Here is a 26,754-nt window from a genome sequence, read left to right as displayed (position 1 = left end):
TTTAAACAGTGCTTTGGGTTGTTGGAGCTGCTTTATTTTAGGAATCACAGGCCAATGTGGTATATTTAGGTGGATTGTGGAGCTGGTATGCCATCATGCAGCAGTTTCCCCTGCACTGACGTGGTGTCAGTGATTCCTCACAACATGGTTGGGGCCAAAACATGATTTAAATTGTGTGTTTTCCTTGCCTAGTGATGTGTTAAGTACAGATGCTACAGGAAAATGTTTACTTTTGGAAACTTAGTAAGATGTATGTTCACACCTAGGAGGCCCCGGGTCACATCTATAAAAATCCTGTGCTGTCACTTTGCAGTAGGAAGCTTCCCAGACCATGTAGTAATACTGGGATATTCTGCAGGCTCCTGCAATGGTCACTGTGGATTGCAGGTTCATGGTAGCCTCCATCAACAGGATTTTAGTGCTCAATGAATTAGGGTTTAGGTGTAAATCTCAATTGTTTCAATGTCAAAGCTTTGGCTTTCTGCAGTAGAAGGTAAATACTTGACCAAGCAGTGCCCCTGTCTGCTCAGTACTTTGCCAAACGGAGTCTGGATCAGAATGGAAACACATCAGTGGGGTTCACTCCATCACTATCCTTAGTCTGGTCTCTGAGTCAGGGCTGAACTGTGTTTCACAGGTGATTCAAACTGATTCTGAACCAGCTTGAGAATCAGAAATTATCAAGATTATAGTCAGAAAGGATTATTTTTGCTTGGAAGGAGAAAATTGAAATCAGCATCTGACATATATCATCATCAGATGTCAGCCAGAAGTCTGGGAAGACCAATGTAAACCCAGTCTTTTGTTTAATAGGTTTCATTAACTTATTGTTTCCCTGAAAATTACAGTGTTTTGCTTTTTCACGTTTCTCTGTTTTTTCCCCCCAAAGTATCTCTTTTACTGAACATGTGAGCCCTTCTTCAAGTCTGGAAGTTTCAAAGCCACAAATCTTCATGTCTAAACTACTGTGTCTGTCAAGGGGGGGAGGCAGTTACTGTGCTACAGTTCATTTGTTGGCTGGCAGATATATCTCCTGAAAACAAAGACTTGAGACATGAGCTTGATCCAGCAAAAAATGAAGTGCACTTAAAATTTTAAAGGTTAGCCTGTAAGTGAGAATGGTGTTTGCTGTATGAGGCACGATGTTTTTCTTAGCTCGTACTTGTACCCAAAAGGCGTCAGGCTGCCAGTGGCAAAGATTTTGTGAATTTCTATTCACCCTGACAGATTTGTGCTGATGTAGGTGTCTGTTAGGGCTTTGAACAATTTTATATTTGTGTACTTAAAAGTGTAATAGTGAAATTATTAAAGGGAAAGAGTGTAAGAGGGGAAATTTTGGGGCAGAGAGGGGTAAAATGTTGCAAGTGCATCTACAATGGCACAGATTTGATTGAAGCCAGAAGCCAGGCTGGGGCCTGGGAGGCATCACTTCTGCCAGTGGCTCTGCTATTGCTTCCCACCATAACCACGATGGACTCACCTCGTTTCTGCCTAATCACTTGTATTTACAACATACAACTTTCTATTGCTCGGGGTGGGCCGAGGGTGGGGCTTTTGTTGCCAGGCTGGCAGTCCCATCCCTGCTGGCTGCAGCGGGTGATGCTGCGGTGCAGGAGCTGCGCGGGTGCTGAGGGAAGAGCTCAGGGCTGTGGTTTCACAACACATTGCGCTGCTGCATCTGAAATAACCGAGCAGGGCATGTGTCTCACTGCACAGCTCCTTCGTAGGTTGACTCATGGTCTACACAGCTGTATGCAGGGGAATGAGTAGCTGGTGCAACAAAGACTGTTTATTTTCTCTTCTTAAACATATGGTAACAGGTGGAGATTTCTCATTGTATGAGCTGGAGGAAGTTTGTGTCTTGGATTTCCTACCTCCATGGAGAGACTTGCCATTGGAAGGCAAGTCTCTTTGCCTGCCTTGAAGTCCAAATTGCTTTCTGGAGGTGCCTTGATACCTCTCTGTTGACAGAACTCAGTGCAGTCACTCTCACAACCTGGAATACATCCAAGTGTTCAGGTTGATGTCAGGCGAAAGTCAACCAAAATGCTGGTCTTGGTGCTGAACAATAATCAACATTAATGAGCCTTTTGGTCATCTTATGCCTTATTCACAGAGGGACAACCTGGTTAAATCAGTCAGGAGAGGGTGAGTGCTCAGGGTGGGATGTGTCCTCCACCAGCCCATGGTTAACTGGTAACCCCAGAGCCCCGTTCTGCTGTGGCTGCTGGTGCATCTGTGCAGACCAGGGACAGTCCCCTGCCCAGATGGCTCCCCCCTCGCTCTGTGACACTGAAGGTGGTCAGCAGTGGGTGGCAGTGATGTGCTCTGCCTGGACATGGACTTCCCTGCCTCCTCCCACAGCTCTAAGTGAGTAAAATCTGACTTGCAAAGCTCTGGGGGTGAGAGAAGGCAAAGGTGCACTGTAGGGACACTGTGCCTGAAGGGAGTGTCAGCTGGCTTTCAGGTTCTTTTCCCCTTTTGCTTCCTCAAACCTGTTTCTTCCCCACACCATCTAGAATCATTATGCTGCTGAGGACACGGATTTTGGTCTTTGCATGCTTCCCTCTCTGCCGGAAGGAGACTTCCAGCAATTCCAATAATAATAATAATAATAATGCAGGGACAGCTTTCCCTTCTGCATCCAAGGGAATATTCTCCTGTGAGTGCAGTGGGAACAGCACTGGGTCCTGTGGCTGTGTGGGAAAGAGGAAGGCGCAGTGGCAGAATAAATAACTAAAGCTGTGAAGGAGAAAGGTCCATCTGTTCACAGAGGACCAGGAAAAGGCCAAACATCTGCAAGGTCCCCCCAGTTCATCAGGCATCTGCTCTCTGCTTCCCAGTCTAAAAATCTTCCCACTTGTGGGGAGAGTGGAGCCAGCAGCTTATCTAACACAGGATGGAGACAGCAGAGCTGGGCTGGGATGTGGTAGAGCCAGCTGTCTCCTACTGCAAAGTGTTTTCTTCCAAACTCTAGGAGAGAGCTCTTGTCCTTCGCTCCTTTTCTGAAAAATCTTGCCAATTTTTTTTTTTCTTTCAAGAGGAGTGGGTCTTCCAAAGGGGCAAAAATGGTATTTTGTTTATGCTTAATCCAATGGTTATTGTTAGATACAGACTTCTGATTATGCAGAAAACCTGGCCCTTTCCCTGTCTCATCTCCTCCAGCACAATCTTTACCTTGATTTTCCTTAGGTGTTTTGAAGGATTGTAATAAAGCAAGAGTGTCTGACTAATGTGCTGTGCAGGGAGATCAGTCTTAGGCATCGGAGCCAGGACTGACTGAAAAACATCATTTAAAGCACAATCTTGAGAAGTCTGTGTTCACTGGAGTTGAATTTGTTTGCAAAATCATGTTGGCTGGTTGGAGGGTCATTTACAGAGCAAAGGAGAAAAGTTTAAGAAGCACTCAAATATCCCAGCATTTTTTAGAATGAACCCCTTAGATATTAATTTCAAAATCTCTCTACTTTTCTTTTTATTTTGTATTGTATTTCACATTATTTAAAATAAAAGATTTGATTAATTATCAGGCAATGAGGAAGATACTGCAGATATTATTGGACATAATTTTTTTAAAAATCAATCCTGAACTCTATAATAGCATGAGCCAGTGGGTTTCATGGGATTTTATGTATTGGAGCAAGCATGATTGTCTTAAATTAGTTTTCAGTCTGTTGTTTTTGAGCTGTCTTTGAGCATCTGTATTTAGGACAATACTTTCTTAGGGATTCAGAAGGGGTTTTTGAGTCCTATCCATGCTCATTTTGGGGAAAGTGGGAAGAAATTACTTTCCTGTTAAATAACATCTCTGAAAGTCCTAGGGGAAGTTTGTGTCTTTCAACAGTAATTCAAAATAGAAGAGAAAAACTTTCAAGGGCTGCAGACCCATCTGCTTCCCATGGCAGAGAGCTTGAAAGTGTTGTGCTGGCAGTGCTGCCCAGCTGGTGCCTGTGCCTGGTCTGGGCTGAGCCTAGGGCTTTAAACCTGGGCATAGGTGGTCCAGAAGGCTGCAGGTCACAGGGGTTTGGCTCAGCACCTTCCTCAGTGGTTTGGAGCCTGCTCCTTGGCATTTAGGGGTGGTGCTGAGGGCCTCTGGCCTGGACACAGTGTGATGCTGCATGGAGATCTGGAGGGTCAAGCAGGGAGCTCACATTTCCTTCCAAAAGCAACAGTTCCTATATATGTGAGATATCACATTTTATTAATCTGAAACCTTCCATCCCAGATGCTGCACGCACAAGAGCCAACAGCAAACAGCTCTACTTGCGGCATCAATCTTCATAGGAAGAAATAAAATCATACCAAAGTGGTCCAAATTGCAGGCAGCTGCCTCCCCTGGAGACAAATCCAGTGCTAATGGCAAATGCTCTTTTTCCACCATTAGGAGGTGCTTTGAGAGCTTGGTGGCCTGCTGCCTGCAGCCTGTGCTGCTTTGTCCTTGTTTTCTTTCTCCTTTCTGGTCCCACATCCCATGAAATTCTCAAGGAGAACTTCTCTCTGCTCCCACCTCCCATCTCTATGCTAAGCTGGCTGGCTTCACAGCCAGTATTTGCTGCTTTGTCTTCCCATCAGCACTTCTGGAAGATAAACTTGAGCAAGTTGTATTCTAGAAATTTTGTACATCAGCCCCCTTGTAAAAATCCAGAGTTAGGAGAGGTGGATTCATGTGTGCTTGCACCTGGCCCATCATGTGACTGTTGTCACTGAGAAGGGCCTGTGATCTTCCCAGCAGTTCTTTACATGAAGCTATGAAGTCCCTATTGGAAGAGGAAGATGCAAAGAGTGTGTCTGCCTGCCAGCAGCAGGGCTGCAGGAGATGGGCTGGCCTGGATTCTGGGCTCCAGCTCCAGCCCTCTGTGTGTTTCCTGCAGCAGGGAATCCCTGCTTTTGGACAGCTCTTGATGCTGTCTTTATAGAGATCAAGAAGAGCTGGTGTAGTTTAGCACATGAGGGAGATGAATTGGATGGGATCCATTGCAAGGTTAGACACAGGGTGTTCATTAGTGCAAGTTTTGTGTTTACCTGTGGTAGGTTTGAGATGTGACTTGGATCTGTGGAGCTGCTTGTTGGTGCCTTTGGGCTTTGTGGCACATCACCTTTTGCTGTGGAATCTGAGCACCCCTAAGCCATCTGCCAGTGTTACTCAGCTGTGTAGCCATTTCCTGAAGCAGTGAGGGGTGAAGCTGAGCATTTAATGGTCAAGTAATGTGTTATGTCCTGTGCCACAAAACCGATGGGCAGAGCTAAGAGTATTGCAGGGTTCCTCCTGATCATCCACGTCATGATGTGGGGAAATGCTGCTGAGTTTAAATTCTCTCCTTCTCTCTCCTAGGGGACTTCCTTCCTCCCCCTCCCCCTCCTGTGGATGACCTTGGGAACATCACATCATCACAAGGTGCCTTTCCCCCCCCACCCCCTCTGGATGATGTTACTTACAATGTACAGGTAAGAAGACAAGAATTTTGTCATTTGTGCAGAACTGATCCAGAAACTGTGGAAATGAATGAATGATATTACAATGAGGTGGCAGAGTTCTGGTTAAAAATCATGGGTCAGGAATAACGAAGTCAGCTTTAGCAAGCTGTGTTTCCCAAGCAGGGAGTATTTCCATTCAAAACTTACTGGGCTATTAAAGGATTTTTCCCATCCGGCTTGAATTAGGAGACTAATTGCCTTATGTCGTTGTGATGGCGGATGGGAGTGGAACCTTCCCAGAGTGAATTGTTTTCTGGAATGGCCATCTCCTTCCATGGACTGTGGAGAGACTTTAGGGCAGTAATCTGATCCTGAAAGTGCTTTGTTTAGATGCCTAAAATTAAGTGAAGCAAATAAGCCCTGGCCCAGGCTCCAGTGATGTAATTGAGACCCTTTTCACCCTCTTTTTGCTGGCTTGGATCTTCTAGATTGGCCACCTGGATGAAAATACAACTTCTGAGGTGCATCAGGTGATGATGGTAGGTCCAAACTGAATATGGACAGGCCTTGAACACCTTTACAAGATATGAATACTTTTGTGCCAGTATTGCAGGTTTGCCTGGAGTGCCAGGTTTATGTTTGCTCAGGCACATTCTGGAGAAATGCATTCAGACTTCTGGGACAAGGCAGTCAAAGTGATCAAGGAGTGAGGAGCTGATCTTCCAAGTGGAGACCAGAAGAGTTTGTCTTGTTAGCTGAGCAAAAGGAAGGCTGAGGATGGGTCTGGTTGCAAATTTGAAATACACTTGGGGAATAAACCTGTATTTCAGCTCTGTGTGGGTGTTGGTGCAGGAACAGGAGAGCCTGAGCTTGCCAGAAGTACCTCCGTGCTGGTGTTAAGAAATTTTCTAAGCTCTGGGGCTCCAAAGGTCTGGAAGAGCCTTCTGTAAGAAGTGGTGAGAACAAAGAGAGCATGGTCTACGTTTGAGGCTGTTGGGAGTGTATATACCACATATCCAAAGACATGGGGCTGCCCTTGATGGCCCTGGAAGAATTGTGGCAGTCCTGTATCCCTTGGTGGGTTTGAACATGAGAGTAGGCCAGCAGGCAGGCATTAAACAGAATTCAAAGGACCTGACTTAGTTTCTGACCCTCTCACCAACTCTAGACTCACTTTGTCTGCTTTGTGCCTTGGGAAGAACAAAACATTTCCCTCCCTCATGCGCTTACTGGGATGGCAAAGCCTCAGCCTTTCCTTCAATGGGCTCAGTGTTGGAAGCAGCCTTTGAGCAGGAAGGGGTTAATGGGGATTGTGTTCTCCCTTGCCAGGAAAGGCTGCGGCAGTCAGGGACATTGCCAAGTGCAGAGCATGGCTTTTCCCAGCCTTGGGGGAATGAAGTAATTCCCCAGCAAGTGTTGTTCTGTCTTTTATCTCTCTGAGAAGAGCGGCCCCCGTGGGAGCAGGGAGCTTCCAGAGCCCTGGGAAGCCATGGAGCAGCCGGCTCCTGGCAGAGGCCGGGCACTGCCTGCATGGAGCCTGCACGGCAGCCTGGGCAGCAGGAAGGGGTCCTGGTGCCCCACAGGATTCCTCAGGTCAGGCTTCCCCCTTCCCAGGTCACCCAAGGAGAGGGCCTGGTGTGTTTATTGAAAGGAGCTTGCTCCTGCCGTGGCTCCAAAAGTGTCCCTGAGCCCTCGAGGCTGCCACGGGGCTGTGCCCCTTGGTAGAACCACTCAGCAGGACAGCTCTTCCCTCTGAACTCATGGAATTGCTATTTGTCACACCCTTTCTCTCTGGCTTTATAAAACTGGGACTGGAGCTGTGTTCACTGTGGGGTTTTAGCCAGAGCTTGGTTAGAGCAGGATTCCTTTGCATGGTGAGCCTGGCAGTTGTACCTGAGCAGTCCTGCCTGTCACCATCCCAAATGTACTCTCATGCAGCAAACAGAGCTCCCTGCCTTTCCCTGTCTTTCATCTGTGATCAGAGAGGTCACCTATTCCTCTCCCTTTTCCCTTCCATTTTCTGTAGGAGATCAGGAGCAGGCAAAAGTCAGGGCCAAAGTCAGGAGCCAGCAGGGTTTTGTGTTGCAAGATCAGCTCCTTATCTCTCAGGAGCAGCAAAAGTCATGCTGAAGCAAGATGTAAAGCCCAAGAGAGGAGGAAAAGGGCAGGTGGTGCTGGAGAAAGCTGCCCAATGCCTTTGTGCATCGAACACAGTAATTTTCTCAACTCTGGACAGGCGTTCTTGTGCTAAAGGAGCAGAACAAATGGTGACTGTGTTCTGTCTGCTGTGAGGACATGGTTGTCTGGAATCAGGGATCTTGTGAACATATGTTGTTTTGGGCTCCAAGAGGCTGATTTTGCTCTCCAATGCCAGACCATTTAATTTCCATGCCTCAGTTTCCCCATTGCTAAATATAAGCACTGGAGCAGGAGACCCAGTTCCTGAGCATTGCCCAGACCTGAGGCTGCTGTCTGGGTGGTTTGGCCCCCGTGGACCTGGTGAGAGCCCTCCAGATCTACTCCAGACTATGAAATTCCTCTGTTCCATCAAATCAGCTATTTTACATCAGAAATTTCTCTTTGGATATTACAGTGCTGATGACAGATTATGAAGTATGTGTGCTATGGGGCTCCAGGTAAAGCTTTTCATACTAGGTGTTAAGTTGATGAGGACAGCAGGATAAATGTTTAGTTTATTATCAATTTGTGTGTTACTGTTACCAGAGGGCTGAAAGCTGCACAGCTTATTACAGTTTAAGCTGTAGCTTAAGAGCAGCAGTTAAAGTAATACCCAGTTTTCATAGACCTGTTTATCTCTGGATCTCTATTTGGACAGTGGAACTGGCCACTTAGGATCAGATCCAAAAAGGTACTTTAGTATCTGACTTATGCTCTGATGGAAATTAGAGGAGGGCTGGATCATAAAATACCTTTGTGATAGATCTGGCATTTTCTTGTAATTTCTGTTTTCCCATCTAGATCCGTCATATTCGGATTCACAGCAGGGCTGTGGGGAGGAAAGGGGAAGGAAATTTTAACTCCTTTCTTATTAACTGGAATGCTTTTTTTTTTTAGAAATAAAAAAAAAGAAAAGAAAAGGCAATATTTATTTTTAAAAGAGTGTGTTTGGGCTGGGGGAGAGTTGTGTTGGGAAGTTCCCCTTTGGCTGCAGCGGGGGAAGGCAAGGACTTGTTCCCAGAATGGTGGTGAGGGCGTGGTGGTGGCGCGTTTGACAAATAAGGACATGAGCAAAGAGCCTTTTGCCACGTTGGCCTGGGCTCAGTTTGAAAGAGAAAGAAAAAAAAAATTTGGACGGGAAGAAAAATGAAATCACTGTTTGTCAAAGGGAAATAGATAGATCTGGGAGGGAGGGAGGCAGATTTTTATTATGTTTTTGCCTTCTAGTTTCAAAACAGGCATCTGCCCAGGCCAGGGAAAGCCAAAGTGAGAAATTCTCATCAGCCACCTCTCAAGGACCCTATTTGCTCACAGAGAGGGACCCTCACTCATGGCTCTGGCAATTCCTTCCTTCCTTGCCAGGCAGGGCTGCACAGCTGTGTGAAAAGCCAGTCCCTGTCCCATGTCCCATCCTTGTGAAGGCTGTCTCAGGAGTCATGGGTGCTATGGCTTTGAAATGACTGATTCTCTCTAAAGGGGAGGGTCAGAGCCCAGCATTTCATGTTGGGGCAGGATCTGGGTGGCTCAAGGCAGATGTGACCCTCAGCTGCCAACTTGCCAAGGGAAAACATCCGTTTAGAGATCTCTACTATTTACCTGCATGTGCTGCATCTGCAGATGGGTCTGGTTTTCTTTTGGGATCTGAGATGCTGCCACAGCATGGGAAGAAGGGGATTGTGTTGAGCTGGGATGGCACTTCTTTCCCAGCAACCCCCAGCTGTTATCAGTGTGGCTTTTATTGACAGGCCACAAAACACTTGACAAAAGAAATACCACTCTCTTCCTGATAAGGGAGCTGGAGCAGGGAAAGTGCTTTGCCTAGGTCATCAGGCTGACCAGTAGCAGGCTAAAAATAAGACCGAGATCTCCTGTGTCCCAGAGCTATTCTGCCTGCTACATCCCAGAGCCTCATTACTGTAATAACTGCAAATTAATGACTAAACACCATCAGTGCCTGAACATAGGAACAATTTGGGATATATCAAAGCAGATGTGAATAAGTGGCTTTAGGTTGGGGGTTAAAGTGAAGAAAAAATCAGACTTTGAATAGTTGCATGAAGTGCAACATAAAGAATTTTAATATACCAGTTCTTGTTAAAACCATCTATGTTTGGAGGGGCTGCAGGGCTGCAGCTACACGGGCAGGGAACTGTGCCCTTATTCAGAGCTTCTGAACTCTCCAGTGGTGTTGTCCTGTTGCGATGTGCAGAAAATCAGCCAAAGGGCTCGAGTTCCTCTTGCCACGGAGTTTTGGAAGGGGAAAAGCTGCAGCGCATTCTGGAGGCGTGTGTGCCTTCCTCCGTGAGGCTGTTCTGAGGAGACCTGTCTCACTGCTCCTCGGAGCTGGGAGAAGGTGGGAATGTGTTGATAGGTGCGAGAAGTGAGAGCCTCATCCTCCTTGGGGAGAGGCTGCCAGGTGTTTCGCGTCTGACTCCGCTCCCCGCCGGCGGCGGCGGCGGTGCCTCTGCGGGCTCTGACTCACTGGCTGAAGGAACAGCCAGGACACAGGAATTGCTTTGGGTTTTTTGGGTTTTTTTAAAACTTTATGTCTGAATTTTGGGTGCATTTCTTGGCAAATAGCTGGGGAGGAAAGAGCATGAATTTTGCCATTGGGGGTTGCTGCCTTAAATCGCTCATCTCCTGTTCAGTGGCTGGGCTCTGCCTGCTGGTGCTGGGCTGCTTTAAATCACCTGCCTTTTAATGTGTGGAGAAGCTGGAAAGGCCAAAGAGAGCAGAGCATGTGTTCAGCCTCCCTCTAGTGCTAGATTTTGTTAATCATCAGGATTAGTGGCCTGGTTGTAGGTGCTTGCTGGCAAGGAATGTTGGTACCACAGGGCAGCTCTGGCTGCTGGCGAGGCTGCCTGACTCCAGGAGGGATCAGTAACTCCCAGAAACTCTGTAAATAAAGCCACAGTCTGTGTGCATTGCTTGCCATTTGAGATCCAGCTTTTACAGATTTCTGACTGTGACTTCTAACCTGATTTATTAAAATCCACGTGATAAGCATCTGCCTTTTATCTAAATTGAAGCTGTGTCCAGCAGTATAAATAAATTACCTGGTAATGTTAACCCCTTTACTCAAATCTTGGCTTTGAAGGAATGCTTTTTATCTGTTTCCTTCCTGCCTTCCTCATATGTTTGTGAAACAGGAATGTGCTGTGCCCTAAGTTAGACTTAAACAGATAACATGTATGTTCTCTGAATGTTTAAATGCTCACTGGGTCTCTACAAGCCAATAAGTGTTTGCTCTATAATAAGGGGATTTAGGTTCTAGGGTGAGAAAACTCAGTAATATAGCATCTGTATATGTTGATGAATATTGGGATGCATGAGAGATAAAATGCATGCATTACTTATATGTGTGTATATATATATTTACACCCTATAGATATATGTATGAGAAATGAATCATGAGTGGGGATATAGAGCAGACTTTCACATTATTGAAAGCAAGCATGCACGTTTTATCCCTGCTGCTTTTCCCTCCCTTTTGTGGGCAGCATGATCAGTAGATCCAGGATCACAAGAGAAAAGGAACACTGAGCACTTCTTTTCAGGCAGCTCTTGATGCAGCCCATCTTACACATGTTTATTTTACAATGCCAAACCACATTCTATTTTAAATCTTTAATGAACCTCTGTTCCCATCCATGTAACTTTCCAATTCTTACTCTCTTCAGAATAGACAAAGATGCTTATTATAAGCCACAAATTTTACTGAAAGGGTAAACTGGAAAAGTTTTAATTGTGCAGTGTGAGCCTGCCATTCATCTCCCTGCCTGGCTATTAATATCTTGGCAACGTTATAACGCAGCACAGCCTTTAACAGCTGAACCTCTCAGCAAGGACTACAAAGTAAGCAAGGACCCAAACAGTTAACTGTGCTCATTATTTTCATCATGCTTATTACTGTATTATTGAATGTATTTGTTATGTTACTGTTTAGTACAGTGACCCAGCACACAGGATGTGCTAGGACCTGCATACTTGTGCCTTTTTTGGCAGGGGAGCCCTGTGGCTGAGGCTGGGAGATGCTTTCAGAGATGAAGCAGGGCAGCTTTTGGTAATCTGCCATGCAGCAGGTGATGAGGTGAAGGAACGGAGGAAAGCAAAAGCCTGGTACAGATCATGTGTAAATATGGGTATGGGACCTACTAAAAAGTCGTGAGAGGAAACAGAAAGGTCAGAAATGTTGCTGCTTATAATGGTCAGAGCTGATCAAGGTAAATCCATCCCAGGTTAAGACACATTTGCCAGTTTGGGTCCAGACAGAAGGCCATGCTCCCCCAGTGCTGTGCCCAGGACCACAAACCCTGGTGGGCATCGCCTTGGTGCTGTGGACACATCTCTGAGGGACACTGTCACACTGCAAATGATGGAGTCAGGCAGAGCTGGCACCTGCAGAGAGTTTAATCTGTAACCTGGATTATACTCATGGGTAATGGAGACATGAATGTGGAAAGTAATAGTGGAGGCATGGAGAGCATGCAGAAGAAGCAGGCAATTTTATTCTGTCAGAGCTTGGCTGGTGACAGACCAAAAGCAAGCAAATACATCATTGTATCTAAGGTAGAATTATTGAAGCAGAGGGAAAATAAAAAGATAATGAAGATGTGGGAATGCTCCTATCAAAGCAGATGAGCTGTGTGATGTGACAGAGTGAGATAACATGGCCAATGCAGAAGTTGTTTCCATTCTTCCCATATCTGAGTGCTATTAAAGTCTGCTGTTGGGTTAACAGGTCCTAGGAAAAATCTCTTGCACTGTAGGTTGCTCTTGTCTCAGATCCTGGATAGCCTGTTTTGCATAAGGGAACTATAATGCAGCAGCAAGACTAAAACAGACTGTCAGTAACAAGAAAGGATGCTAAAAACTGCAGCAGACAAATTATTATGCCTCTTTTTTTGAAGCTGGCTGGGATTGGAAAAGGTGGTTTAGAAAGTCAGTCTTTCCATGCATCTTGGGCATAGTGGTAGCCTGGAATGTGACAGAGCAGAGTCAGATTCCCACCTTGGGTCTGGTGCTTTAAGTGCTCTGGTGCTGTGCACTGTAGAAAGGAGCTTTGGCCAAACAAGTTAAAAGGAAATAGAACTCTAGTGCTTGGGGAATCCAGTTGTGGCCTAAATTCAGTTTTAGAGCCCTGGAGTTTTTCAAAGAGTAGGGCAAACTTCATCCTATTTTTGATGAAAATTTTATCTGGCAGCAATGAGATGTGGATATGGAGAAGTTGTGAGAGCATCTAATTTCCAAGAATGGAAGTGGCTGAAATGCAGGTTCCTGTCTCTGTTTTTCAGTTTCCATCACTGGTGAAAAACAGCTTCAGCTGCCATGAAGGGTGGTTTTGTTGTTAGAAAATGTTGCCTCTGTGGGGAGTGTGTGGCACAGTGACTGAGCAAGCTGGAAGATGGTAGAAATACCAGTGAGAAATGTTACAGCCAGAGCTGAAGGAATTTGTTCCAGACATGATTTTAAGTGTCTGCTACCATAAAACTCCCATCTTTGAAGGACCATTCTCCACAATTGTATTTTCAGTTTGATTTGCTGATTAAAATGCAGGATGTTGATTAGCTTTAACACACAACAGGTAAGGAAAAGCATCTGGAAAACATCATGTGACTGCTTTAGTATTGGTTTTAATGGTGAGAGAAGTAAAATATAAACGTTTGAGAAAGCTGTAGCAACTCCCAAGTGTTGCTGAAGACAGTAAGCAGCAAAGGTGCTTTACAAACTCCTTTCATTCAGCAGTCCTGAGGCACAGCTCCTTCCCTCTCCATCTCCACGTTTCTCTTTTGCCATGGAAACTGTCTCACCTCTTGTCATGTTAAAGGTCTGGCCTTCCTCCCCGGCTCCTGAGTCGCCTGCCCCTTCCTCCCCCTGTCTCTGGCTCTGCAAATTCCTCCAGTTCAGCCCTGCAGTGCCCTCTCTGTGTGTTCCTGAAGGATGCCCCTGCTGAGCTCTGCAGACACCCATGGGTGGTGTAGGGCTGCCTTCAGGAGCAGCTGTGGTCAGTTCTGAGGTCAGGTGAGCCTCTTAGAGACACTTAGGTAAGGAACACGCTTTCAGTGCAGAAGTTTGGCTTCTGTGGCGTGTTGACCCCAGCAGAATTACTGTTAAATGCTGTTTTCCTGAGGTCTAATGTGTGCTGGGGTCTAATGTGTGCTTTTCTGAAGCATGAATTCTAATTGAAAGACATCACTTTACGTTCATTTATCTGTATGTGGACAATATCAAACTTTGGAGCTCACCCAGGAGGGATTTGCACAGTGGATTCCATTTTAGTGCAGCACAAATTCTTGTTCAGCTTTCTGTGTGATTTGGGTGTCCCTTTTCTTCAGCTGAGGTTCCCACTTAGGAGATGTGTAGAATGTAAGGTATCCGAACAAGACAATTGTTGTTAAAAAAGCAATAAAAACCCATGGGCAGCCAGCCAAATCCAATACCTGACACACATCTGGCAGCCTTGAAGGGAATGTAGAAGTGAGTCTAATGGTTTGGAAAATGAGATAGCAAATTTCATGAAGGCAAGAACCTTCTTCAGTGAATCAGACTGTGGGGTTTGCCCAGCTGAGGCTGGCCTGCCCCATGAACTGCAGCCACTGACCACCCCAAAAACGTGTAGACTGAGGCAGAGTCCAGATTTTCCTCTTCTCAGCTTTGAGACATACAGTAGATTTTTAACATGATTCATTTCCTCAGAAGCCAAACCCAAGCCATTGACTTTCATGTAGTTTTATACATCCATTTTGCTGACATTTTGCCAGGTTCTCTGGGAATCCTTGCAAACATTTTGGCACTCACCCCTTCCTATTACAGCAAAACAAGCAAACAAACTGAGAAATATGTTATATGTTTAATTTCTGGACTTAGTGCTTACTCAGGCTGTGAAAATTGACCAGCCAGTTTTAATTTTACTTTTTTCTCATTGGTGATTTCCTAATAGCTTCACAGTCCATGCTCAGGAATGCTTTCTCAAATTCAGAGAAGCTTGGCTGTATGCTTAAACTTCATTAAAGTTGATAGAACTTAAGCACACGTGTAAAATTAAGCGTATGCTTATGTTTTATACAGTCTTTTTGCAGGTGACACAAACAGCTGCATATGGGTTTCCAATATGTGATTAAATTCCAAAAGGAGTTTTTAAAAACAGTTTTAGTCAACCTTAATTTTCTGAAATTGGTAGCTTTAACAAAACCTATCTTTTTTGATTTAAATTGCCTGAGATGTGTGCCTTTTAAAAAGCTCTTTATTTAACTGTCACAATATGCAGTCTTGTGTGGGATAGAGTTTGTTCATGTAAATTTAATTTCCAGTTAAACTGGTGCAAACACAGAATGATGTCAGTAGATCTTTATGGACTGGCAGAGCTGTTTCTTTCTCACCTCTGCCGAGGTGGGGGCCAGGCAGAGCCATTAAATTGTCAGCTGTGCCCTTCTGCCTCATGCAGATCATAAAGCTTTGCCTGGTCACCCAGGGAGACCAAAGGCATCCAGCCTTGATCCACAGACATCAAGGGGTGGAGAAATCTTGGAAGTTTGTTTTAACATTTAATTGCCAGCAGTATTACACATAAGTGAGTATCTCTGTTATTTCTAAATGGAATTTCCCTAGCTTTGGCTTCCCGACTGCTGTGTGTTTTTTCTGTTTTGCTAGATTGGACAGTCTTGTGGTATCTGTAATTTTCATTCTGTGAAACTGTTTAGTTATTGCTATCAAGCTACTCAATCTCCTTCACAGGTGAAACCAAATGAGTTCTCTATGTGTCTCCTTTTCATCTGTTTTCTGCTTTTTTGGGGCATCTCAAATTCCTAAGCTACTGCCTCCCGTGCTGGATAAGGTATGTCAGTGCCAGGCTCACCACAAGTGTTGAAAGAAGTAAAATCACCTTCAGCTCTGCACTATCTTGTGCCTGGTGGGAGATGGTGTTTGGTGTGGTTTTCCCCTCTGGATATAAATGCAGAGTCGTGGGGCTGGGTGTGACAGACTGCCTTGTGTGCAGGTGTGTGCAATTTGTGCCTTGTCAGACACATGCCATGCTGTCCGAGGCATCCTCCTCTTACCTCTTTTCTTATGCCAGAAAAAAAAAAGATGAAGGTCAGGACTTGGCCAGGATGTGAAGATGAAGGGAGTCTTTGCTCTTTCATATCACCAATGGATCTTTCGAAAATGTAACATTTGTGTCATATGAGTCAGTGGGAAGGTCCTCCTTTGTTGCAGGGGACACCTAATGAGATGTTTGGTTTCTACATTGATTAATCTTTGCAGCTGTATTGGGGTAATTGGCTGCTCTTTGGTTATGGTTCCCCTTGGAGGCAGTGATGAAATATCTGCTATGTTCTCCTATTTCTCAGCTTTTCTGTAAGCAGCAATGCTCTGTGGGGAACATCAGCTCTGCTTGATGGCTAATTGGACGTTAATTTGTGACGATATTGGAGCAGATTTTAAGTTGGTGGGGGAGTGGACAAAGAAAGGGGAAACTTTTAACAGTCACCATAATTGTCAATAATGAGTCCTAATGTAATTGCATTAATTAAAAGAAAAGGGATATATTCCCTGCTGCTGTAAAGTTAGTTAAAGTCAGTGAAAGTCATGCTGGGTCAAAAAAACTTCATGGCCAGCTGTTCTTGCCCTGTGGACAGACAGGTAGTGCTGTCTTACCCAAAGTGTAAAGAAAAAAAATATATATCCCAGTTCTTATTGTATATTCTGCTGATGAACAGGAATGTTTCACAAATTCAATTTAATTCCCAAGGATGAGTAATTGTAACTCCACCCAGAGAATATTAAATTGCCTTAATGGAAAAATTGGTTTTATTCTCCCCCTTCTCTCCCCACCTTCCCCATTCAGTTTTCAAGTAACTTTATGTGCCTCCTTAGTTTATTAATACACTTCTCATCTTGCTGCTGATTTTGCATCTGGTAGCACTTAACATAGACAAGACTCCCAAAGCTTTTGATCAGACATGTTAAGTAAACTCTCAGGACCGTCGGGTCTGCTGCTCTGGCAGATGTTGGCTCGTGGGACTCCTCCTCTCTCTTCATCCCCTGACTGTTCCTTATCAAATCCATGCTGTTGCTTTCATGTGCTGAGGATTGTGGTGCCTTTCCCCACGTACTCTCTGGCCCACAGATCGGACATCCTCTGGTCAGCTGAAGGGCATTTGTTGTTTTGCTGGTTTTTGGTGTAGAGGCCCAGGGAGGCACTGCACTATTAAAAGCCCCATTTAGCCAACCTTAACATTTCCAGGACTTCCTTCAGTGAGCAAAACAAACCAGTGAGGAACCCACAAAAGCTGAGTGCAGGTTTATATGCCCAAGGTGGAGGTGCCAGCCTGTGCTGCAGCAGGGGCTGGGTAAGACCATCCTGAGGCTGAGGGGACTGGACAGCACAGGGCCTCTGTGTTGGCATCTCCAGTTCCAAGGCACCCACAAGCACACTTGCGGCCTGCAAGGAGGATTGTTGAGTGCTGTTTGCTGCATCTTCTTTATTCCTGTTGCATAATTGCCTTCTGTTGTCCTCAGGGGTGACAGAGGGACAGGGAATATTGCAGCTCGTCCTGTGGTGTATTGTTCATGTCCCATCAAATCAATCAGTCATCCACTGCTGGTGTTTGATCCAGGGTTTCAGCAGAGTGTACTCCAAGGCCATGGATCCTGTTGGCTAAACTTCTGTGATGCCCTTTCATCCTTTTTTTATCTCTGCTCGTTCATCTAATATCCGTGGCCAATTCTTGAGAACTCTGGACTAACCACAGGTGTTTGTGGCAAAATCTTCCCTCTGGTGTTAGGGGCAGGAGCTGCTGGGAAGGGAATGTAGTTCTGGATTGCTTTACTGCTCATCCACACTGGTGGCATCCTGCACCCACCAATGAGCTGGTGTTGGGACTGGGGCCCTGCTCAGGATGAACAGGGAGCAAGAGCTTATTAAACAGTGGTGGAAAATGACCACAGGCCCACTGACCCAGAATCCAGTTGCTAGCTATGGCAGTGGCTCAGACCCAGCCATGTCATGGAAAATCAGGGCCATCCTGCAGCAGAATTGCAGCTGGAGCTTGAATGGCTTGGACGGGGGTTTGCTGTCTTCTGGCATGTTTTGTCAGGTCTTGGATGGCAAATACAGAGAATAAGAAGTCCTTTAAGGAGCTAGCTTGGCCCAAGGGATTAGTGTCTTCATCTGATGGCCTGAAGGAACTTGGTTGTACCTCTGAGTTTCAGCACCTTGCTCCCACCCCTCTGCCTGCATTCTGGTATCCAATTGACAATGAACTCCTTGGGACAGGGATGTTGCCTAGGTACTGTGTGAACAGTGTCTGTAACGCTGATCTCTAGGGAGATATAAATCTTTATTATCATACAGATTCATAACTACAACAAAGTCTTTGCTTTTTTTTAATCTGTGCATCCCAGGAGGCTGAGTGCAGATGGCTGTAATTTCTGTTGTCTCTGCTAAAAGAAAGGAAGGAATGGGTTTCCAGGTGTTGGGCCAAACCCTGGCACCTAGGACTGTGGTCAGTTATTTACCTGCAGAGACTGGAATGTACCCTCCAGCAGATGTGACTCCCAGCAGGTGTCAGAAGGTGGATAGACAACACAAATGGAGACTTCATATGAATGTCTCTAGAGCCAAATCAATCACTAGTGACCAGAGATAAATGTAAAAGGGCAGCACAGAACATTTTATATTTATTGTGTGTCTTGGAGTTTACTTCCATGAGTTTCTCCTGCTGCTTTTGAAATCTATGTAAACTCATAGCAACCACTGTGTCTTGCAGCAGAAATAGCTCTGCAGCCTAGCAGTGTGTTGGGTGAAAAAACACCTACCCCTTTTCCTTTGTTTTGAGACTGATGCCTCCTAGTTTCATGCTTTCTTTTTATCTGCTTTATCTACATTTTTTCTTTTTAAAAATGTTTTTATTATTTGTCCTTTTCATAAGCTTCTTACACCACGGTGAGTTTTTAAATCAGCTGTTAAGGTTTTGCTAGGTGTCTCCTAGCAATGCTTAACAAATAACTTTCCTTCATCTGCTTGTTTGTTTGCCCCAGCTGAAAGCCCATGCAGTTCTTTACCACACCTCGTTGCTTCAGAAATGAGTTCAGTCTGGATACCCAGTATTATTTGTGTTTTCCATGGCTGGAGAAATTGAATGTGGGACTGTGGCTACCCCAGGCTAATTGCTGTAGGTGTGGCTGAGCACAGCTTCCTTTACCCCACTGTGCCTTCTGCAGTTTGTTGTGGCACAGCTGCCAGTATGAACTTTGCCAAGGGAAGATATTTGGCACATTCACTGGCCCTTTTTGGGAGCATATAGGCTGGTGTGTAGTAGATGATCATCCCCACCCCATTCAAGCTCTGTTCCAGGTAGGCCTGACCTGCCTCTTTACAGTGAAATCTTCAAAAGTGGCTGGAGTCAAAGAAACACTGCTCAGTTAAATGACAGTGGCATCTAAGAGGCACCAAATGGTGCCTTCTTTAAACTTTTGAAGTGTTTTCCTTTGGTCCTGCTGATATACAGCAACACAAACCAGGTAAAACTATTCTGTGCCTGAAAAAATGAAAGAGCAAGGGGAAAAAATAAATCAAAACCTAGCTTCCCTTTGGCTTTTATCCTTGATGTCATCAAAAGACTCAAAAGGATATTTCAGGCCTGGCTTCAGCCTGATGGAACAGCAGGGAAGTTCTTTTCTATTAGATCCTTGATACAATCACATCTGGTGAAATCACTGTGGTCACATCTGCTGAAATCTTCCATCATTTCAGATTTGTTTCAAAAGACTCAGTCTTTCTGTTTTTAAAGGGCACGACTTCTTTTCCAGCCCTCCTTGGTGCCTGGAACAGAGATTAGGCATCAATCAGGGATCTCAGCCCCCTGGATGCTGCAGTCAGCTCCTGTCTCCATGTGCCTGCGTGGGGGGGCAGCCTCTTGGGACTGTTTAAATTTACATTAGAGAATTTGAAAGAAAATGTTTACACTTGTCTGTAGGCTTAGGGGAGAATAGACACAGCAGCTCTTAAGGGTGCTTCATATTCCTGATAGATGCCCTTCAGTATGCATCTTTTTTTGCCACTGCAATGTCTTTTGGGGCTTTAGATGGCTTTTGTGACCTTGGAAAGAAGAATGAATAAGAGACGAGGTAGCAAGGGTGTGTGTTTGAAAAGAACCTTGCCTCTGGCAGTGATATTGTTAGAGAAAGTGCAAAGAAAGAAAAAAAAAGGAAAAACTAAATACAAGTCCCAGCCTGAAGTGTATCAAGACTGAATCACTTCCTTTCTTCTTCCTGGTTAACATTTCTCACAGCCTCTTCTTGTCAGTACAGTGGATACTATTGACATCAAACACTTTTCTGTCCCTCACCTGTCCCCAGCTAAAATAAGAAATAAGAGCTGCATCCTTCCTGCTCTGTCTGCATCTCTGTCTAAGCCCAGTGCCCAAGGCCATGGAGTATAAGGAGAGGCTCACTCCTGCTTTGTTTGCCCTTCCCACCACCTCAGTGCCTATCCCAGCCTGCAGAGCGTGGTGGGTGGCTGCCATGGGTGCAGCCTGGTGGAAGCAGGCAGTGGGCACTGAATTTATCCTCTCTACCACCTCATCTGTGGCTCGCTGGCTTTTACTGGGGGAAAAGACAGTAAAGTCTTTTAGGGCAGAAGTCCTTATGTACTATCTACTTGCTCACAGCTCCTGATTTGCCTAAATTCCACTTGCTCCTCTTGTGACCTTTGTCCTTCCTTTGCCCAAGAAGGCTTTTCTGTTCTTGGATGTGTAAATGCAAAAAGTGTTGATGTGTTACAGCTCAAAGAGAGCTCCCAAGCACCTCGAGCTAAAACCAATGTACCAGGAGCAGAAGACACTGTGGGCCCCCAGCTTTGTTTTGAGTCATTAGCTGTGACCTTTCCTAATATCCATGGTGCTCATCTCCAGTTTTCACTTGTGAGTTGGGAGGTTATCAGTGACCTGTGATAGCACAGCGTGTGAAATGAGCTGATGCTACTAGAAAGGTTGTGTGTTTAGCTGCAGCTCTGCTGTCTTGGAGGTGTCTGCACAGATAAACCAGCACTACATTTCCCACAAATGACAGTTCACCTTCCAGGGACACAGTTCAGAGGATGAGCTGGCTACAGCACTCAGGAAACATGTGCTGAGCTCAATCTCTGTTAGACAAGACTTTTGAAGTGGATGGAGTGATGATGGATATTGATGCTGGAAATTTACACTACGGTGAGCAAAGTCAAAAACTCAGAGTGTTCAGGAGTTTGGCCATTGCCTTGTGTTGGTAGAAAATACACACTGGGGCTCTGGAGTTACTTGTAGCCTGCCACCCATGTCAGCAGGACACTGCTGCAAAGCCACACTCCGTGTTTCCCTGACACAGCAACACACCTGGCACCGGCAATTTGGCTGAGAGGCCAACCTGGCAGCCCCCATTGCATCTCTCATCTCAGGGGCTAATGCCTGGTCTGAGCTACAGCCCTGCAGGGCAGAAAACAGGGCTTGGAGAGAGGGGAAAACAGAATAAAAGAGAGATGGCTGGGCCTGAGTAGGGAAAGGAATTTGGAGCAGGAGCTAGGAAGGACATCTGGGAGCCAGATTCCTCTCTGTGAGCCCACTGCAAGGAGCTGGCTTGGTTAAACGAGAGACATTCTTGTTCCTCTGCTGAAAGCTGCAAAATATGATAAGAGAAGGTGATCTAGGGTTATGGGAAGAGTTGACATCTAGGGAAATCATTGTGCTTTTCATGTCTTTTAGCTCAGGGAATAGTCTTACAACTCTTTTAGAACAGTGAGGCAAAATTTGAGACCATGTGTTGACCTCTGCCCTGCATGTTCTATAATGAATGTTCCTTGGAGTGGTGTGGGGGACCTGTGGCACTGACTGCTGTTGGCTTGTAAGCTTATCAAAAGTAAAGCAAATTTTCATCAGAGCAGAGTGGGTTGATGGGGCTCGGGAGTGGATTACCATCAGAGCTGCTCTGAGCTGCACACCAGGAGTTCAGGGGCAGACAAGCAAACCAAGCAGTGAAGCTCTCGGCTGTTTTTCTCTCTTTTGACTCAGAGCAGAGACTGAGCCAGGGGATAGGAGTGTAGGCGTTGCAGAAGTTCACGTGAGTGGATAGTCTCTGGCATGAGTAATTTCTTGGACTGGGTTGGCTTACGTTTGCTTTTTGTCGAACTCACGTTGGCTGAGCCAAAGATAGCATCCTTTTTCTTTTTAAACCCATTTTTCCATATTCTACTGGCTGGAAGAGGGGGCGCAGAAGTGACATGTCTGCAACAATGCCATAAATCCAGACAGAAATAGAATAAGCAGTTCCCTCTGGTTCCGGTGTTTGTATCTGCGGGGCTCTGAGCTTAACCAGCCTGGGCTCCTCGGAGCAGAGCTGTGTCTGTGTGAACCTGTTGTGCCTTGGGACCTGGAGCTTGGGTTTTGTTCCAGGACAATATCATAAAACTTTTGCAGGAACGTCATGACAAAGAGCATGGGAAGAGGAATAACTTAACCCTCTCTTGCTGAAGTTGGTGTTGCAAAGCTCTGGTTTGCCCACACAGCAAATCTTTTGGTTGAATATTGAGCACTGTGGGAAGAGAGAAAATTCAAGATTTGTGGGGATGGGGAAGAAAAAGCAACCACAAACCTGTGTTTGAGGATTACCATTTCCTAAATGTCTTTCAAGTCCATTTCTGCCCCTGTAGGCCCTGGCATACATCGGTAGTGTCATTTGTTGGCACTCTTGCACTGCATTATGTTCCTGCATTTTAGAGTTGGGCTCTTAATCTATGTTGATTATGTTTTAATTGAATAAATCAATCAGAGCCCAGAATCAATAGAGATGCTTCTATGCTGTTTTATTTTATTTTTCTAGGTTTCCTAAGGACATTTAACTTTTACAACCTTATAACTTGTTCTACAGCATTTGCTAGTCAGCTGTTGCATAATTGTTCTGGGGAATGAGAACCTGGGAATAATATGGCCCAGAAATGCTAAGAAGCAGAAATGAAATTGGCTGATCTCATCTGCCACCATCCCTTCTCTCCAGGGTCAGGGTACCAAGCAGGTCCTGTGTGGACTTCAGTGTTATTCCTGGGTCTACCATTGGCTTCATTTATCACCTCGCCTGTTGGGGCCTTGGATGCCCTTTGCATCTCCCCTCCCCTCTCCTTTCCAGGCTGACTCTTGGCTGCTTAACTTCAGAATTCTCTGGAGTGGAGCAATCACTGATTTTCTGTCTGAGAAGCCTGTGGCAGTTACAGGCCAACAACTGGAAGATGAAGAAAAACCAAACAAGAGCCATGAAGTGGAAAAGAAGTTGCACTTCTGCAGATTTAAAAATCCAGGTGCCTGTAGTTAGCCAGGAGTAATGGTCTGGGCTAATTCCTGTGAAAAATATTTCTTTTTTTGAACAATGGTTTGGATGGAAAGACTTTGGCTCTATAATAAAAATAGGCAAGAAGAGTCAAGTTTGTAAGTATTTTCTAACCTGACTCTCAGCCTTTTAAATGGTGTGTTCTTGCATAAGCCACGCTGGAGCTTCCATTTTCTTATTAGTCAAGCCAAATATATTGTAATACAATAAGATTTAATAATCATTAGGTACTAATGGATGCCCCAGCATGTATAAGTTTGGCAGATCAGAGGCTGCCTACTTTGCATAGCCTGTCTCTCTTTGACCAACTTGCCATTTATGTGTCAGATTGATGACTGGAGAGTTCTTTAAAACCAGGTAATGATCGACTGCTCCTAAAATGAAATTTAAATGAAAACTATCTGGAGCAGCCACTGAGCCAAAGGAAAAGGCAAACTTTTGGCTTGGAAAATTGAAGTAACTTGGTGAGAGTGAAGGCAAACAGAGCTAGATTGTCTGTGGGAAGGTGCTATTATGGTCTGAACAGTTTTTGCAGTTGAAATTAGGTGAGTTGTTAGGTAATTATTTAGTATTTTTATTATTGACATTGTCAAGCTCTGAATGAGCTCTTCTGCACCGAACTCTGTAGTTGCATGTCTGCAGAGAGACTCTGTCCTGTCCAGGGATTTGCAGATAAGTAAGACATTGAAGAACAGAAGACAAATAGCTCAGGTTGAGAAAAGACTTTCAGTGTAATAGTTCACTTGACTCAAGAACTTTGGTTTCTGTGAATGCCCTGGTGGTGGCCTGGCTCAGGGGGGCTAGCCCCTAGCACCTACTTTGTCCATGGAATGGATCCTCAGCTGGTTTTCTTAAATTTCCCATTCCTGGTGGAGCTGCCTAGTTCCCAAAGCACTGAAAACATTGAGGAGGATGTTTTCTAGCCTTTACTTACTTTGTGTCCTGTTGAGAGGTCCCACTGTTGGCTTGGGCTGTACAGCACAAAGGTCCTTCCTAGAGGTTTTGGACTAGGTTGATTCATCAAAAATAAAGCATGTGAATGAGTCCTCTTTAAAAATGCTTATTCTAACAGGGATTGCAGTGCTGCCTTTGAACAGTGGCTTGAACATCACATGCTCTGCTGTGGTACTGAGTTCTGGGTTTTACTTTTTGAGGTGGGCAGTGGTGGTGACAATTCACATCTCTTCCCTTCCAAGTGAGTGTCCCTACCAGCCTGGATACAAATGGGACTGGGCTGTTTTGAAAGCAGAAAGAAAGAAAAATTTGTTGAATTAGCGTCCTTGGCTGCATGTTGGCATTTGCTCTGGGTATGGGCTTTCCTGCATAAAAGCCTTTTCACAAAGACCTTACTTATGTTATTTTGTGACTGCTTGTTGCAAATCACCACCCTTCACCTTCAATCTGCTAGAAATGGATTGAACTTTTTCACTCCTCCTTGAAGGAGCTCATTTTTGAGATTAAATTTGTGAAGAGGCGTTGAATCAGACAGGTACACATACCAAGAATTGATTTAAAATAAGAATAGGTGCACGTGGCCAGTCACTGGCTGCTGTGGTTTGTAGCTCTGTTCTGTTTGTGATTTGCTCTTGGGATCCAGGTGCTCCAAGCCTGTTCCCAGCTTTGTCCTTCCAGACAGGTATCCTTCTGTAACACATCTTCTCCATCTTACGGTGTGGGGATTGTCCTGCCTCTTCAGCTCAGCAGCAGATTGCTGAATTCCTAATCCTTCAAGTCAGTTTTACACAATGGAACCCTTGTGGCAAATACATAAGAAAAGCCCCAAAGCAGCATAAATTCTGTGAGATGGAGGCTTGCTGTTAGTTCTAGAGGGAGCTATAGGATTTCAGCATGTTTGTCCCTGCAGCCCTAGAGTTATTGCTGGGCATGGGTGCAGCTCCATGAGGACAGTAGGAAACCATGTGCCAGGCCAAGTGGTTTGAATAACTGGAACTTTTCTTTCTTCTTTAAGGTGAATCCTGGTGGCAAGACCCTTGAGGAGAGGAGGTGCAGTTTAGATGCAGAAATTGATTCTCTGACCAGCATCCTGGCCGACCTAGAGAGCAGCTCTCCATACAAACCTCGGACTCAACAGGTTAGTTGCACGTTGTGTAAACACAGAGTGGGAAAGGGGCCAGCATCGACTTCTGGAGTCAATTTGCTAAGTGCTTGGTATTTGTTGTGAGAAGGCCAGCCAGTTCCTCCTGATAGCATCCAGATGTGGCTGTCAATGGGGAGAAGGGCGCAGCTGCTCTGAGGGGGCACCGGCTCAAAAGCTGCCACACCTCTGAGCAAAGGGCCTCCGATCGCGATTGTCAGATTGCCACAGAGATTGTAGAAAAATACTTGCAAAAAATGGCATTTCATTTGCCTCAACTTTCAACCAACAATGACTCGTGAATTAAAACCTTCTCGGTTCACAAGGACTTTTGTGCTTTTGTTTTCTTGTTGTTTTTCTGTTCTGTTAACTTCTGTCTGTCGCGCTGCCAGAAGGATCCAGATATCCCCATCTCATGAAGTGGCTTGGATCGGAGCTCAGCTGTCAGGGTCGCTGTAGCCCAGCGAGGCAGACTGGAATTCGCACTTCTCTGCTGTGTCTAGACAAGGACTGCAGGGGTGACAGTGACTTGGCTAATTTTTGTCACTCATCTAGGTAGTGCTTGAGTGGAGCTATTTAAGTTCTGGTGAGATGTCATCTATTTATCAGAGGAAGTGGTGACACCCCAGTGGCACTTTTAAAAGGGCAATTCTTGTGATCTCATAAAATCATCCTAGATATGTTTGTGCCTTGTCTTTCCTTCCTAGTCTCATAACTGGTCACATTTCTTACATGTGTGTGGGTCTGTAGGCTGTATACAGCTAGATGTATGCTGTATTTCTCTTAGTAAAGCCCCAAAAGTCAAAAGTATTGAAGGGATAAGTCAGTGCTGGGTGCACACTCAGTATGCATGCAAGCCTTCTCTTTGGTTTGTCTTATTTGGTTGTTTTCATTGCTCCCTTTCTTTTAAGTAACGGAGAAGTGATACCTTTGGAACAGAACTAAAGTAGTGATCAGAATCTCTTTAGATTTGCTCTTTTTCAGGTCTGCAAATGGAGCAAAAGCAGAGCAAAATCAGATTTGTGCTCTTTTGAAAGTGTCCCCCTGCACACAGAGGCTCTGGGTTTCCATCCTTTCTGCAGGGACCTCCCTATAAACTCGGCTTTAATTTTAGTGGCATGTGCACAGTTAATTGCATAAACTTACAGACTTGTCCTTGAAAAAAAGTCTAATTTGGGTTAGTCAGTGAAAAAGATCAACAATATAAACCAGATACAATTCAGCCCTTTTCCCAGTGGGTTTCTGTTGTGATAAATGAGATGGGTTCTGCTGAGGCATTGTGGTGAATAACCAATGTTCAGTTTGTTTGCATGGGCCAAACACACACCAATGCACACTGTTACTGGGAAATGCTTTACTCAAAACGCTGCTAGAGTTGGGTGAAAGAGATTTGTGTTCCCCATTTCCCTCAGCAATGCCCACAGTCAGCTCTGACATCTTTGTGGGGACATGTAACTTCCGTACCCATTTCATGGAGCATCTACAGTTTGCTGACAGTGCTGCTGCCTGTTTCCTGATGCTTCTTCCTTTGGGATCTGGGGTTCTGTGAATAGGTTGGTTTTTCACTTTTATTTTATGCCTTTACCATTAAAAGAAAAAAATTTAAAAATCAGTGCCCAATAACAGTGTCCAAATGCAAACTTCTGCAGCTGTATTTGAGTTTGGAGGATTTGAAGTCATAGCCCAAGTTTGGGACTTGATCTGACTTTGAA

General features: G+C 45.1%; 1 protein-coding gene across 2 annotated transcripts in view; it reads left to right on the top strand.

Moving 5' to 3' along the window:
* LPP (LIM domain containing preferred translocation partner in lipoma) overlaps positions 1 to 26,754 on the top strand; it is a 333,171-nt gene that overhangs the window by 142,591 nt on the left and 163,826 nt on the right. For both annotated transcript variants that reach the window (XM_077184001.1, XM_054639115.2), the window contains 2 exons: positions 5,333 to 5,445; positions 24,917 to 25,039. In XM_077184001.1, the coding sequence (XP_077040116.1) occupies positions 5,333 to 5,445; positions 24,917 to 25,039 (236 nt within the window). The remainder of the gene's footprint in view (positions 1 to 5,332; positions 5,446 to 24,916; positions 25,040 to 26,754) is intronic.

The sequence above is a fragment of the Agelaius phoeniceus genome, chromosome 10 (assembly GCF_051311805.1).
Source record: "Agelaius phoeniceus isolate bAgePho1 chromosome 10, bAgePho1.hap1, whole genome shotgun sequence".
In the NCBI taxonomy this organism is placed as follows: domain Eukaryota; kingdom Metazoa; phylum Chordata; class Aves; order Passeriformes; family Icteridae; genus Agelaius; species Agelaius phoeniceus.
The sequence above is the reverse complement of the archived record's forward strand: the minus strand, read 5'-3'. Positions and strand labels throughout refer to the sequence as shown.